Raw genomic sequence first — 16223 nt, forward strand, 5'->3', positions numbered from 1 at the left:
CCCGCGTCTCCGCTCTGCTCGCCGGGAGAAGATGGCGGCGGCCGGGGTGGGCTCGGGGCGGAAGCAGGTGCGGCAGGAGGAGCTGCGGCGCCTCATGCGGGAGAAGCAGCGGCAGAACGCGGGAAGGAAGCGGGTCGACTCGCCCTTCGCCAAATATCCTCGGCACCGGGCTCCCTAGCCCTCGCCTCGGGGGCTGGCCCGGCGGGTGGGTGGGTGGGAGGGAGGGGGCGGCCGTCGCGGGGCGGTGAGGGGCGGGGGTCCGCGCCGCAGTGTTCTGCTTCCCTTAACGGCGGCCGCCACGTACAACAGCCTGGGACACCTGAGCTGCACGCTGTGCAACGCGCCCGTGAAGAGCGAGCTGCTGTGGCAGACCCACGCCCTGGGCAAGCAGCACCGTGAGGTGAGCGGCCGCTGGCTTCCCGCCCGGGGTGGCGGTGGGCTGCGGGGTAGGCGTGGGTGCCGGTCCTCCGGTGGTCCTGGCTGCCCCGTGGCGGGGGGGTACGGGCTTCAGGCCGGCTCAGCTCGACGCTGGCTGGGTTTTTGTTGTTCTGAAGTAAGTGGGCACCACGTGAGAAGGGGGCAGGAGAAGGGAGGTTACACCCCGTTAGCGGAGGCTAGGGGTTTGCTGCTTTTTCAGGTGTACGCTAATAGATAACGGTTGAGCATCTGCCAGGGGAGAGCAGTGTAAAAACAAGCCTGATTGTTTTGCCTTGTTTTGTTTTCTTAAAACCTATGTACCGATTGAAAAGCCAGCACTTGAGAGAATCGTCCCGTGTCTTTCAAGGGGCGTCCTCTTAAGATGAACCTGTTCCCACGTTAGCGACAACTTCTGACTGTCACTTGTCTGCAGCTCGGACTTGGAAACCCTCCTTGGGATTGCTTTGTTACCTGTATGTTATCAAGTGACAGCTTACGCATGGTTAAGAAAATATGCTTTTTTTTCTTTATAATTTAGCAGTAAAGATAAAGAATTTGTAAAACAGTTTCAGGGAGCTTGTAACTTGGATGCAACCTTAAATCTGATTTTTTATCCTTTTAAATTCTTCTGCCACTTCTTAGCGGAATCTAAGAGATTGCGTTTAATTTTACAAGTACTGAGGAAAAGACCAAGAGAACTGAGGGGTGCCTAGTTCATTGCCTGCATTCTGAGTAGATCACCGTCGCAAAGCACAGTGATGTGTCTTTAATACTACTGCTGTGTTTTAATTTTAAAACACTTAATATTCCAGGACTTCAGGATGAATCCAGTCTTCCTGCTCTTTCCTCTGGTGTCTTACTGCTGAAAATGTCACTGGTCTTAGTCTTTCCTTTTTCACTCGTACAGCCTCCCTTGTGCAAGTGTCAATTTCTCTGCCCCCATGTCACATCATTCAAGAGGCTGACAGAAACATTGGTCTTGATTTCAGTATCTGTGATGTCTATTTCAGTGATCTTGTTTGAGAAAGATATTAGCTCACTTTAATAAACTGTTCTAAAAGCGCTGTATTTTAAGCTGCAATCCAGAAGTTCCTGCTAGGAAAGCTTCCTGAATTTTGTACTTCTTTACAGAGAGTTGCAGAATTAAAAGGCACAAAGCAGACAGCAGCTGGTTCAGCTGCTAGCACATCATCTCATCCTGTCAAAAGAAAAACTGTTGACACAGAAAATACAGAGTTAAAGAGAGTAAAAGGTAAGGACAGAAAAATACTTATCAAGCACTTGCCAGAATCTAGCCATTTTACATCTTGAATGTTTTTGGTTTGATTTTTTCCTGTGGAAGTGAGTGTGAACACACAAGACTGTTGAGTTAATGTCAGCCTGTTGCTGCTGAAAAGGGAAAAAGTCTGTCTTGCTCTTTCTCTGTGAGTTCACTGATAAGGAGCAAACTGCACTTTTGGTAGCTTACCTAGTTTTCTTCTGGGTTATTGGGTTAAATTAGGTCATGGAGCTGTGGGCTTGGTCCAGACAGAATCAGAAACAGTGTAAGTTAAACAGTAGAAGCACTTGCCCAGAAGTGGTGTTATTCCTTTTCAGTGGGATCAAGGCACTGGTTTACCTCAAACCATGCATGAAAGTTCATGCTAAAGGAAAGATAGTTAATTTTTTCCCCTTGGTGCTACTAAACATGTAAATATATGACATATATGAAAGCGTGCGTTTGTGAACTTGCTGCTGTAGTAGGAGTCTGTTTGGGGGGTATTTCTTTTAAAAGCATGGATTGTATGAAGTGACTCTTGGCTGTTATACAGGTACTGATGAAAAGCCACATACGTCTACGTCTGGGTAAGTAGATCTTATTATATATTAGTTTTTTGTACCAGCTGCAGCATACTCACCCTGTTCTTCCTCGTCTCTCCTTCCTAGCCAAGGGTAAAGATTCAGAGAATCAGCAGATCCCTGCTTCTATTCATTTTCTAACATGGGTGTATATTCCTGAACATGGCAGCATTTTCCTCAGTGCAGATGAGAAAATCATGCTGTTAACTCTAGAGTCTCTGACAAAACAGGAATTCTTTTACTGTCACTATCAGACTTTTAAGGATTAATATGTAGTGGTATTATGCAGTTTGCTAGAATGAAAATAACTAGATTGTGGCATGCAGTCTAATCTTTAATGCTAGCATACTGCAGAAGAGATGGTAGCCTGAAATGAAGACAAATTTAAAATGTATATTTAAATGTACATTTAAATGATATTTATTCAGAAAAACTACTAACAAATGTCATCAACAGATCTTTATTAAGATGTTTTTGTCACTTAAAATTCATGTAAATGCATATCATGCAGTTGAGCTCTCACAAATATAGGAGTGTATTTGACTTCAAGGGATTGGGTTAAGCATCTTACTGCCCCTAAAGATTTCTGATTATATTTGGACATCTTTGTGGGGTCGGTAGATGTCACACGAGGCCTGCAGGTCTCCTGTATACTTCTTCACACGGTAAATGATTATTATCTTGCATAGATATTACGTGCTGTTATCTTGATAGCAGAAGACACTTACCTTGTAGAAATTTTGAGTCTGTGTGCAAAATTAACAGCTGAGAGGTTTGTTCAGTATTAAACTGATCGGTATGATTATTTTAAAATATAACCTGGAAAAATGTTTGGCTTGGAGGCCTGCAGCTATTCTAAGCAAATCTGGGTTTTCTCATTGCTGAGCCTGTATGGCTCTTCTGAGCTGCGGTTCTGAGCAGCAGCAGGTACCCAAACTAAGTAGCTGTGTTATACACGAAGGTTATCAAGGTTTACGTGACACTTTAGTGTGACTGCTGAACTATGAATTTTGTATTTAATGTGTTCACGGCGGGTATACTGATGCAAATAACTCTGAATGCGGAAACAGAATTACCTAAGCTGCCATTCCTCCAAATGCACTTTGTTACAGGATATTTTTGTTAATGTTTCTGATATTGAATATTCAAATATGAAAATAGAACTGAAATGTGTTTTCAGAATTAACCTGAGCATTTATGGGGAACTTCAAATGAAAGCAACAAGTATGTGCTGCCTTCAGGCAGTGGTGACATCGGTAGCCGTGCGGTTTAGGGTATTGCACAATATCTAAAAGACAGTGTTGCTTGCAGATCGAATAGGCTTCGGGTGCTAGACCGTAACTGATTTTTGTGAAGTTTGAAATAGTTATGTTGTGTGTTCATTACTAGGCTACCAGCAGATTTTTTTGATGAAACTGAGAAAGATAGTGCAAACGAACAGCTTTCAAAAGGTCCAGGTCCCAGTTTATTGTCAGGAAATTATGATGATGATGAAGAAGAAGAAGAAGAAGAGGAGGAGGAACAAGATCAATCAAACAAATCTTCTGTTACGCATAAAACTGAAATTCCACCTCCAACTCAAGAAGTAATAGCTGATTCTCTGCCTGCAGGTAATGCTGACTGAACTAGTAAGTGATTCAGTAAGGAGAAGCTGTGTTTTAACTGATGATGTAAGAGCTTTCATTTATTTTTCTAATTATTGCTGTTAGCTGGTTAGGGTCTTGTAATATTCGAAGTAGAGAAAGGAGATTCTTTGCTAGTTTGTTATTGTGTGGTGCTTTCTCAGCACGCTTATTGATTTTATGTTCTAATTATTTGAGGCTGTCAAGTGAAATAATGTCTGGCTGTTCTTCCTTTGATTCAGTAAGGTATTAATTGAAATTCCTGTCTAGTCAGAATTTTATAAAGAAGCTTGAACAGTTGTTCTTTTTGTTCATAGGCTTCTGTCCTTTCTTATAGACTTCTTTGACAGCAAAACTACAGCTGCTCCTATAGTTTCCCATTCAGGATCCATACAGAAAGCAGAGATACAAGAGAAGATAGTGGAAAGGTAAGCAGTCAAATCAAATATTGATAGATTTGGGAATTGTGAATAGACATTATTCTTCCAGGAAATACAAACTGTGATCACGTAGAAATCTGTCATATTGTTAACTTGTATTTGGAATAGTTTGTATATATGTCAGCCTCTACCATTATTTCGGATAGATATTTTGCACTCTAGGGACAGGGTAAGAGATGGAGCAATGCCATACAGTGTCTGTTAGACATCTCTATTTGCAAATTTTAACACAGGATACTTTGGAAGCTTAATGCCAACCACTGCTTTTAACTGTTTAAAGAAAACCATTTGCTTGTTCTGTAGTAATGGTTCAGCTCACTTGAGCACTTCTTTAGACAGTGGTTTAGGCTTTCAAAAGTAGAGACTGTGCTGTTAAAATGGGTGCTCAGCACACTGGAAAGAATAGTTTAAGAAGCCTAAGATTTAAACCTGTCTGTGCAGTCCCTTGTAAGTTAGGTAAGACCAAACTGAAGAAGCAAGTTTTGATGGTTGTAGTTAAAACTCGGGGCGTAAAAAACTTTCTCCGTTTCTAGGTCCTTTTATAAAAGATTATGGATTTTATTCTTGACTATTTTTAACTCTACAGTAAAGCAGGTTGTAAAGTGTTAACTTGGGATAATAGTAATCAAACGTTTCAGGAAAGAAAACACTGCTGAAGCTTTGCCAGAAGGTTTCTTTGATGATCCTGAAGTGGATGCAAAAGTAAGTGATCTGCCTTTTTTATGTTGCTGGATTTATTTCTGCCAGTTGTAATGATTTTCTGAGTAGTAAGGATGCTTTTCCGGGTAATTAGTCATACCAGAATATAAGAAAATAACTGAACTATTTAGAATAGAACAGACTATTTCAGTTGGAAGGGACCTACAACGATCATCTAGTCCGACTGCCTGACCAATTCAGGGCTGACCAGAAGTTAAAGCATGTTATTAAGGGCATCGTCCAAATGCCTCTTAAACACTGACAGGCGTGGGGCGTTGAGCACCTCTCTAGGAAGCCTGTGCCAGTGTTTGACCACCCTCTCTGTAAAGAAATGCTTCCTGATGTCCAGTCTAAACCTCCCCTGGTGCAGCTTTGAACCATTCATTCTGTATTAATTAGAAAACATGAAAAGAGACAGAGGCGGGCCAGAAGAGCTTGTTAAATCATCTCTCGGAAGGTATTTTTGATTGTGGTTCCTTTGTGGCTCTTAAAGAAAACCAAAGAAGTGTTATTTGTTGGTTAAAATGCTGGACTGAGATTTGGACAATGCACCTGTTACTTTTATTTCTTCGAGTCATCCCAGGAAAAGCATTTCACCTAATTTGTACATCCAGTTCTGCTTTGGAAATGAGGATATAAAAATAGTTCTCTAATGTCTTTTGAGAGATGCTGTTGAAAAGTGTTAAGAGTTACTATGTGATACTATACATCCTGTTAGAATGAAAGTAGCTAGGTTGTGGCATACGCTGTAATCTCTAGTACTGGCATACTGCAACAGTGACCTTGGTCTTCAGCCCTCTTGTCTTTTACTACTATGGGTTTTTTTGATGCTCGGAAAAGAAAAGAAAAGAAAAGTGAGCATTCAACGTGTTTCTTAAAACAACCCCACAACTAAAAATCTTGAAATTTTGATCAAAATCATTCATACTTCCTTCGACTTGCACAGTACCAAACGATGACCAAAATAAACACTGATATTTGAAATACAGACCTTTTTTTGTTGTTGTTGTTTTGTAAAATTTGCCACAGATTTGATGGCTTTCCTGCTTTCTTTATTGAAATAATAGTGCTGTAGGCTCAAAGTCTTTTTTATTTTCCTTGAATATATTTCCCTATTGTTCATACTGTGGAAGGCTGCTGGTGTATTTAAATTGGATTGTGAGGTTGAGCCATGACTGCTGATTTGGAGACCTTCCAAATAATGCTTCTTTATGTTCAGCTAGTCCCACTGTCCCAGTTGCAAGCTTAGGTGTCTCTTATTTGCTCTGGCAAGATTCTTTTGGCACCACTCGTGCCCACATGTTTGTATATGTGAATAGTTTTGAATAATGACATTTTGAATATTGAAATATGTAGCTGAAAAAGCCACGCTTTTTTTTTTTTTTGCATATGACTAATTGGAGTGTTAAATTTTTCAAATAGTTAGTTTCACCATGAGTTAGAAAGCTTGTACAAAGCGGGAATGCCTAGCAGGCAAAGGAGAATCTGCTTATATCTGTGAGGACACTGGTTAGTGATCTTTGTTCTGGTTATCGCCTCAGCTGATAAAATTTACAAGTGGATACATGTTCCAATAAGCTCTTCCTTGAATTGCTTGCAGGTGCTCTTATTTTTAATCAGCCCTTTCCAAGTTTAGCTAATATGCAGGGGAAGGAAAATGTTTGTGACATTGCTTATACTGAGATGGCTGCAGTGATTCTGTGTTGGAATCATACACAAAATAATTGTTTTCAGAATTAACGGTGAGCATTTGGAAGGGAGATTGTGGGCTTGTAAACTGTTGGTTCTTTACATCAGGAATTTATAAAGCACATAAATTCTGGATTAGATAAATATTTCAAGCAAAAATAATATCTTTAGTGTTTAAATTTATTGTAAGAAATACAAATAATTATGAATTACAAAAGACAACCACAATGCATAATAACACAGTACATACACATATGATAGAAATAATCACAGAACAGAAAAATGAAATGATGACTATTACTTCCCAGTATGCAGTTTGCTTGGAAGCTTCTAATATATTCTATAAACTTAATTCATACTACTGGATTTTGTATAATCATTCAGGAACAAAACATACCAAACTGTTGTCTTTACCGTGATGATGACTGATGTGTTACCAAAAGAGAGGAATGAATAAAGGAAAAATGAAACTAATGCAAAAAGATGGTGTCATGAATTATTCTGTTCAAACTGCTTAGTTCTCCTAGCTATGTAATTTCCACCCAGTCCAGAGCCAGGCATAATCTGTCATCTAACATATGTTATATGCCACATCTTCCAGTCTTCAATTGTGGAAGTTTTGGTTACACAGGTAGATTATCTTGTTTATTTGCTTGTATTAAAAGCACAATCTGATTTTGATTACCTTAGTTGTCGATCTTAAACACATTCTTACAGCTACTACTTTTTCAGCCTTCTTGTCTTAGTAATTAATGCCATCTACCACAGAAGAAAAAGCTTTGCATGTCTATGTAGCTGTACTATTTCTTCTGTTAGCCAACAAAATTAGACTAGATTTGAAGTATAGTCAGACTATCTAACACCAGTCAGACTAGTGACTGAATCATTTGATATTTTATGTTATGCCAAAGGCAAATATTTCACTGCTTTTTGGCTTGTGAGATAGCTACTATGTACAACTGAACAGGCAGCTTACAGAAGAATTTAAAAGTTATCACCTGACATAGTGAAATTACAGACCGCCAAATTAACAGACTTAGTCACTTTTGTTACTCCAAACGTTGCACACCATCCATTCTTAGTCAATTATTCTTTAATGCTACAGTCAAGGATGTTGTTTTAATCCAGGAGCAGAGTCAGATTTTTCCTCCAAAACCATTGTGCAGCTGCACTCTTTTATTCATATACATTACTTAAACTGAAGTATGTTGACCAGACTTTTCTGAGAACACAGCATAATTTGTCCTATTTCTCCAGGTGTTTTAGAGTGCCCCAAAGAGTCACTAGACATAAATTGTTAATCAGCCTGTTTTTTCATGTTCCTTAGGTGCGAAAAGTTGATGCTCCAAAGGATCAGATGGACAAAGAATGGGATGAATTTCAAAAGGCAATGCGACAGGTCAACACAGTAAGTAATGGAATCTATTTTTATTGATTCTAAATACTATACACAATAAGGAAAACAACAGTTTCATGCAGCTCTGCAGAATAACTGACATCTGCATTTGTCAGCTGTTTGTTGCAATGCAGTGTGTGGTTAGATGCACTTTATAAATGAGCAAAGGGTTCCTTCTGTTTTCCACTTAAGGGAAATTAAGTTGAAAAAACTTTTAATCAGGATCCAGTCATCAATATATATCTAGTTACACTTGTTAAACTGTGTTTAAATAAGATAGCATATACCTCAGATCAGCGTCCTGTATCCAAACAGAGCATAATTGTGGGCTGCTCTTTAGATGAGATATATTCATATTTTAACCTTGAAAAACACAGAACAAAACACCACCTGTTTGTCTGTCTTTTTCAAAAAGGATCTATAAAGTGTAGGTAACCTGAGTTTTACGGTTAATTTCAACGTACTGGAAAGGAACCCCAAAATTTGGGAAAGTGACAAAAGATTTTGTGTGTGAGACAGAGAAGTTGGCCACAATTTTTCTATACTTCCATTTTTTTTACTGTTTAGCATTGCATGGAAAGTCTTCCTGGAACAGGTTTTTATCTGCCCTTTTGTACAATATAAAACTGTCACTAAGGATACCTGGTGTTCTCAATCTTCCCCTAGAGTATTTGCTAGTTTTTTAATTTTAATTGTAAGTAATTGCTTATATGTCAACTGCTAAGAAAAGTGGCGCAAAAAAATTTATCATTGCTCATTTTAAAGCGGTCAGCACTATAAACAGAGCGAATGTTCATACAAAAGCGGTGGTGGATACATTTTGCTAGCATTAGCCATTCAGATAATTCTTCAGCTTAGAAGGAATCTTCTCAGTTATGCGTGGACCATTGATTGCATAGCATCTCCCAGACATTCAGATTTGAGAAAGTATATGCTGAAAAAAATAACAAGTTAGAAACACTTCGGGATCTAGCGGGAATATTTAACCAATACTTTCAATAAGCATCTGTAATTAAGTCCCAAGCATTGGGCTATATCTCCTATTTCAACCTCAGACTTTGAGTGCGCGTAGTTTTTTTTATGCTCAGTTTCAAATAGTGTATTGAAAAATTTGAAAGGTTAACCCCAAAGCAGCCAAACTACTTTTAGTTTTAAGAAAAAACATTTCCATTTCAAATTAAACCAGATCAGTTTTTTTCTGTATTTGCCTCCAGAGTCTTTTGGGAAGGTAGGAGTATACGTATAGGAGATTGACATTGACTTGAGGTAGAGGGGAAGAAGGGAAGACACAGACATCAAAAAGGAACAACAGTGGTATTCAGGATGAAAGTGAATTTTCTTAGCACTTTTCTGGTTTAGATTTCAGAAGCAATAGTGGCAGAAGAGGATGAGGAGGGACGACTAGATCGTCAGATTGGAGAAATTGATGAGCAGATGTAAGTAGATCAATTTTTCCTCAAACTTTCTCTTCTCTAGCAGTAATGGATCACTATTTGACTAGAGTGATAAAAACATTTTTAATCTTCTGTGATACTACCTTTCGTTAATCACCTAACTATTTGAAGGACAGAGACATACGCCCTCAAATTGCAGAATGATACCTAATAAAAACATGAATTTTGGTGCAAAGTCATGTAATTAGTTGCAAAGAGAGAATGCACTAGAATCGCTGAAAGTACAGCAAGCAGGGATGGGCAAAGTAAAGCAATAGAAGGCAGATTCTTTGAACAAACTGTCCCCCTTCCCCCTGTCAAATGTCTTAATTTGTATTTCTCTGTGAAGTCTGATTGATGTAGAATTTATGTGAACATTTTTAAAAAAACAAGGTCTGATATTCTGCACTGCAGTTAAAATTTCGATAATGAGATTTGTTTTGACCATCCGTTTGCTGTACTGAGAATGTCCTGTTCTGCGACTAACTCTCCTTGTTTCTAATAAAAGTTTACTTAAAGGTTTTGTTGAATGAAGGACTTCATTACATGAAGAAGTGGGTTTTTTTGTTTTGTTTTGTTGAAATGGTAGGCGTAGCGGTTGGATAAGTATTAGTTTAAACTCTAAGTAACCTGAAGTACAGCTTAGTGAAACAGATTGTTACCATTATCATGTAGCTTAACATGTTGATTAACAGTGATTATGGCAATGGTAGCGATTGAAAAGAAAAAGATGAATTCTGATTTTAATGAACCTTGCAACAAAAAGACGACACCAAAAATTAAAGCAACACTTAAGCCATCTGGACAGATTTACATGCTACAGATAATCAGCATATGATAACAGCATTGGGTTCAAACTGAGCTTTGGTAGTACAGGAATGTCTTTTAACAGTGTTCATATAATTTTGGAGAGGGCTTGAGCTAAACCTGGCTGTCGCAGAGCATTCATTTTTCCCAGTAGCTTAGGATGCTATAGTATGTAGAACCAAATTCAGAAATTTGCAGAGAATTTCAAGTTTGTTACCATAATCATTTTTCCCCAAAATAAAAGTTCCAAATAGATTTTTAAAGACTTTGTCTTCTGAGTGTATTTAAATACAGGCTATTTCAAATTAAATTAAAAATCAAATTAATTCCAGTGACATTCATGTTTTCCTTAGCCTTCAAATCTTCAGCTGTGACTGCCTGTAAGTAATCGTATTGCAGATATGCAAGGGGAAACAGGATCCAGATAATAATCTTTCCTTGTTGACTCTTCCTAGCAAATAGGAATGAAAGAAGGAAAGATGTATTTAAATCAAGATGATACTACTTGGCATTTTCAACAAAATACGCTGTTAAAATGGCTAGAATAATTGTTATAAAACATATTTCAAGGACAGAACTTTTTAAGTAAATGGAAAACTGAAACTTGTGGATTGTGTTTACTTAAAATGTTCTGTTGTAGCACACAGTAACCAGATAAAGAATCTGAACACTTGTGCTGCATTTTTATTTTCAGAGATGCCACCACTAAGTTATCAAAATTGATAGCCAGTTGATATCTCACCTTTCTACTATATATGAAAACCATAAGTGGAGCAAAGAATGGCATCTCTTCTTGTGTGGGAGTGTATATTGGTTCTGTGGTTTTTTTAAAAATTATTTGTGGTGGTATTGCAGTTGTTAAATATTTGGATTAGATCTCATTGCTAGAGAATTGACCACACCTCTCCTCTCCTCTGGTCTGTTTCCACTTGATTAACACAGAGAAGGTGCACTAGCATATTGAAAGCTTATTTTTTTAATTGATGGGAAGCTGTGGAGCTTTTTTTATCCAAAGTTGGAGAAGCAAAATCCAGCACTGTAGAAAATCCAATTAATGTGGAAAGGCCACAAGTGTTAACAGGTGGTTTACTTTTCAACAGTGAATGTTACCGCCGTGTTGAGCTTTTGCGTAACCGCCAGGATCTGATGAAGGAGAAGTTAAAGGAAGCCATGAGATTAAGAGCAACACAAGAGAAAGAGGATGAGGCTATTGGTAGCGAAGATGAAGAAGAATTGCAGGATTTGCTGTCTCAAGACTGGCGGGTGAAAGGGGCTTTGTTGTAGCATTTCTGCAACATGGTTGATACTCTCTTTATCTGTGATGTTACTTCCATTGTTAGAAGTGAGACGCTTTTGTTAAAATATTTATTTAAAGAGGATCGTGAGATGGTAAAAAGCCAAGTGTATTAAAAAAAAAAAATCTTTGCAGATCTACAATGGTGTATTACTTGCTGTAAAAACTGTATATTGCAGATGTTTTACAATATTGAATGCACCTTTCCTATTAAAATTATTGGTTTCCTACCAGAGGTATTTTAATGGGATTAATAAGGAACTGAAGAATCTCTAAGGTTTTGCAAGCATTAAATATACCTGGTAATCTTGAGACTTGGGTTATTGTGTATAGAAGTAAAGGACTTGCAAAAGTGATAGTGTATGGAGTTTCCCCAGATTGGGGGTTAGGGAAAGGAAAATATTATGCATTTATGTTATCTTAAAATTTATAAGTGCTCTTCTGTCCATTGCCCCAGCTCCCAATAAAATACATACATTATTTTCAGGATCTGTTACAGTTTCTCTGTATGTAAGGACTAAGCTCAGAAATGTTGAGCTACAGCGTCTCCACAGATACTCTGTGATGTGCCATAGAGCAGTGCTGCATATTTTTCTTTATAGTATCTTGTTTCGCTTAGTGCAGCCATAGTGTAGCATACCTCACGTTTCTTGAACCAGAGGGATAAAAACACAATGGTTACATATTTGCATAACTAAATGAAAGGGTGACAAAATGCCAGAGAGGAAGGTACTGCACTGGAAACCGATGAGGTAAAATCATTTAGCTGTAAATACTGGAAATTTTCTTAAGATACTATCTTAGGCACAGAGAGCATCTAAAATTGATTTCTGTTCTGATAAACACAGATGAAGTAAAATAAAGAACCAACAAACTTGACAAGACTGGGACATGGAAAGCAGAACTACCTTGAGCTTTGGTGAGTGTCTTTTTTTTTTTTTTTTTTTTAAATGAAGCATATATTTTTTACTTCTGCAAATCTTAACACATTTCAAATTTGCTGAGGACTTTTGAAAAAATAGGAGAAATGTGTGGTTTGATTTTTATCAAAAAGTAAAGTTCTGAAGAAACAGCTTAACGTTTTCCTTTTTTTAAGATTCTAGTTTTAAAACAAGTTAGTGAGGTTTTAAAGGGAGAAAACAAGCTTTGTTCTTATGAGAGCATTCTAGATACTTGCCTCAAAGATGTTTATTAACCAAGCAATAAAGAGAAAAACTAAAGCTAGATGATTGATTTGCCTGTTTTGGAAGAAAGACTTGATATGATGAGAGCTCTTTCTGTATTGTGAGATGCTTTTTTACCACTCCTGGTTTCCATGATCCTTGGGTTCAGCTCTTTATATTTATAAAGCTGTCAAAATTCAAGCAATGGTCCTTAGCAGTTTGGTGCATCCATTTATTCCTGCTCACATATGCTGGCTTACAGCTGTTGTTTTTTGATTGATTTAATAACCATAAGTGTAATCATAGCTGTTACTGCTAAAATGTTTGACGCAACACTGCAGTCTTACATGAATTAGTACTGTTGTTGAGATAGCAACATTCAGAGAGTATTGAAATAGAGAATACAGGAACATTCAGAGAGTATTGAAACAAATAATGAATGTTTTGGCAGGTTGGAGAAAATTTAGTTGCGCCAAAACTGAAATAAAATTCCCTTCTATAGCGTGAAACATTTGAATGTCAAGGTATAAGGTGCCTATCATGCTGTAGTGAAAGATCTTTAGATCCATTTATCACTATAAAGAGAACTTTCAGCTGAGAGGTGGTACAATATTAACAGACGGACAGTTTTTTCCAAAACAAAAGACAATCCCCCCAATTTCACTCTGAGAAGAGCTAAGCTAGGTTTCTAATTGTTCTCCTTATCTTTGCTTTTCACTGACCTCACTCACCAAAGCATACTAGCTTGTTAACAGTGAACTTTAGAACCAGTCTCTGCATTTGGCTTAATGTCAGAGAAACAGTTGTGACTAAAGTCAGGTTACACTGAGCGTCATGGAGATACATGTTTTTACAGTATAAAAATGTTAATCTCTGAGTTTATAACTTACACTTCCATTTTGTAAATATATCTGTAACTTTCATTTTGTACATGAATCTGCAAATCATGGTTTCAACTGCAGATAAATAGGAAAGGATCTGAGCATTAAAACAGTTCAGCTGTTTTAGTTCAGTTGCCCTCCTCTTTAGAGATACCTAGTGGTCAGAAGCTAAAGGCAGTGAGTTTAGTTACAGTGCAGGGAGCTTGTACATTCAAATCCAAACCAGTGCAGCCCATTGTTTTAATTCTTAAGAGTAGATGGCAGGAGTGAACACCAGGTCACTCATCACTCTATTCGTTATCCTTGCATAACTTCAGTTGAAAGAGTAAAGACAATGGACAAGCCGGTGGGTGTATGTATTGCTGAGGAAGTAACTGCCAGCATTGGTCCCTCTTGGTTGTTGCTTATTTAGGAGTTGGTGCTTTTTTTCTTGGAGGAGTCTCAGATCCACAAATAAGTGTTGTATACAAGTTTTATACAGCTTATTGCATACAACTGTAAATTTCTTCAGCATTTAAAACAAAGCTTTTGGAGAGCTTTGTGAAGAAGATAGGATGACTTTGCTATCTGTATCCTACATGACCATTGATGTACATGTGCTGTTGTGTCAAGAAGGCAAGAAATCATCCTGCTTTTTAGCAATGAAAGTAGCATGGCTGTAAGGGAGAAGAGGGAATTATCCCAACCTTACTGAATAGTCAAGCTATTTATCAAGGTAAATGATCTGTGTCTTAGAAAAGCATAGGCATAATTAATTTATATTTTAAGTCTGTCCTCAGTTTTAGAAAACAATTTTGTGAACTTCTGATGAGCTATTCAGCTAGATGATTAACCAGAGCAGGTAATTGTTTTTAAAAACATGTACTTCCTTAATTTCTTTCTAACTTCTTAACTTTCTTGAATTCTGTTTTTAAACAATAAAGATGAAAGTAGTCCTAATAACTAGTTCTGTCCATAGCCACTATTAAAAATTAAGTTTTAATCTCAGGCACAGTGGAATTGAGAAGAATATTTTAATTCTCTGATCTTCAGAACTTCCAGAAAACTGAAGAATCAGAATTAAGGGGGAAGACTTAGCATTTGTAGTCCTTATTTATTGATATAATAATGGAGAGTGTTGCCCAAATTTAGGAACTGTGGAATTTCACGCCACCAAAAAATAGTTGTGATTCCCTGGCTCAGTGGTTTTGAAACTGGTAAGTGACTTCCAGGGCCAGAATGCGTGTGCACATGTGTGCATGCGTGTTTGAAGTGGAGTTCCAAGTAGCAGCTGCGCAGGGAGCAGCTAACTGCAGCTGCAACTGCCAGTTGTTGGTAGTTAGCTGTTCTCTGGGAGGTGCAGTCAATCACAAATGGTAATCTGTGCGCTAACTTCTCTCCCACCATGGAAGAAACAAGCTGCTGCTGTCATGACTTAGAAGTAGATGTGGAAAAAGGGCTGTATTTGGTACAGAGGAGCCCAAAAGTGATTGCGCAAAACCAACCAAACCAAAGTAACAACAAACAAAACAATGTTCTCATTTGCTAACATGATTGTTTGTCATTCCTCCACTAAAGCATATAATTTTAAAACTTGCTTCAGAATTACAAATACTGGTTAAAAAGAACATTAACATTAGCTTTGGTCAGGCCCCCTGCCAATAAGTTCAATTTGAGGAGAGACAAATTTTGGTTATTACATGCCACTGTAATTAAATTCTCTTCATTTTACCATCTTAAATACACTGAGCTAGAAATAATTCGATGAGAAAAGTCATATTACTCAAATATTTTCAGCACTTAAAAATACTTTCTTTTTCCTTATAATCAAGAAAGCTTGTACTAGGAAATCAGACATTCAACCAATAGGAATCACGCTGTAGCTGTCATTAGAAACCATAATGTGAGTATATAATGTTTCAGAAATTCCCTTTTGTTAGGTACCATCAGATGAATTTGACACTTCTCTTTCATTTCAGTTACTGTCTTGAGACATGCCAGTCTGTAGAGTGACAGGACACATGCATTGATGCAGAAACTGGTTTAATCAACATTACTGCGTTCCTTCCTGGAACCAAGGAGTAAGTACACTTCAGTGGCAGGAAAGGCAGTATGTACTTGTATCTCTAGAAAGTGTCGCACAGGCCAACAGATTGAAATTTTCTGGTGTGAAGCAGTTTTTCAGTATCTGCCTTCATTTTATCTTCTATTCATCACTTCACTTAGAACTATCCTGGCCTGTTAGCTGGGAAAAGAAATGCGAGCAGTTCCCTTGTATAGACATCTAAACCAGGTCTGTCTTCCAAAAATATAGCAGAGGGGCTAATGTCTTGCATAATTGGTGGTTACAGCAGTTACAGAGGATATGAGATACCTGTTCAAATCCCTCCTCTCTACGCTGTCCTTTGAACATACAGTTCCTGTGATCTAGTTGAGCAGCCTAACAGTTTCAGTCTTTCCTGTAGAAGCTGTGCCACTGTAAAATGATTGAATTAGTGAGCGTATGCAACTTTATTGTTCAACAATCATGACACTCGCTCGAGAAGGGGAAGGTCCTGTTCCAA

General features: G+C 37.9%; 2 protein-coding genes across 2 annotated transcripts in view; one reads left to right on the forward strand and one right to left on the reverse strand.

The window, feature by feature from the left end:
- The first annotated feature begins 31 nt into the window (after positions 1-31).
- Positions 32-12234, forward strand: ZNF830 (zinc finger protein 830). Its single transcript, XM_050890791.1, has 10 exons — positions 32-153; positions 301-400; positions 1549-1669; positions 2229-2262; positions 3646-3866; positions 4216-4306; positions 4957-5020; positions 8034-8114; positions 9462-9538; positions 11443-12234. The coding sequence occupies exons 1-10, from the start codon at positions 32-34 to the stop codon at positions 11624-11626; spliced, it is 1095 nt and encodes a 364-aa protein (XP_050746748.1). The 3' UTR covers positions 11627-12234.
- Positions 6888-16223, reverse strand: part of LOC127012593 (poly(rC)-binding protein 3-like) — a 67719-nt gene continuing 58383 nt past the window's right edge. Inside the window, exon 12 of the mRNA XM_050890794.1 lies at positions 6888-9036. Coding sequence (XP_050746751.1) covers positions 8976-9036 — 61 coding nt within the window. The 3' untranslated portion in view covers positions 6888-8975. The remainder of the gene's footprint in view (positions 9037-16223) is intronic.

The sequence above is a fragment of the Gymnogyps californianus genome, chromosome 2 (assembly GCF_018139145.2).
Source record: "Gymnogyps californianus isolate 813 chromosome 2, ASM1813914v2, whole genome shotgun sequence".
NCBI lineage: Eukaryota > Metazoa > Chordata > Aves > Accipitriformes > Cathartidae > Gymnogyps > Gymnogyps californianus.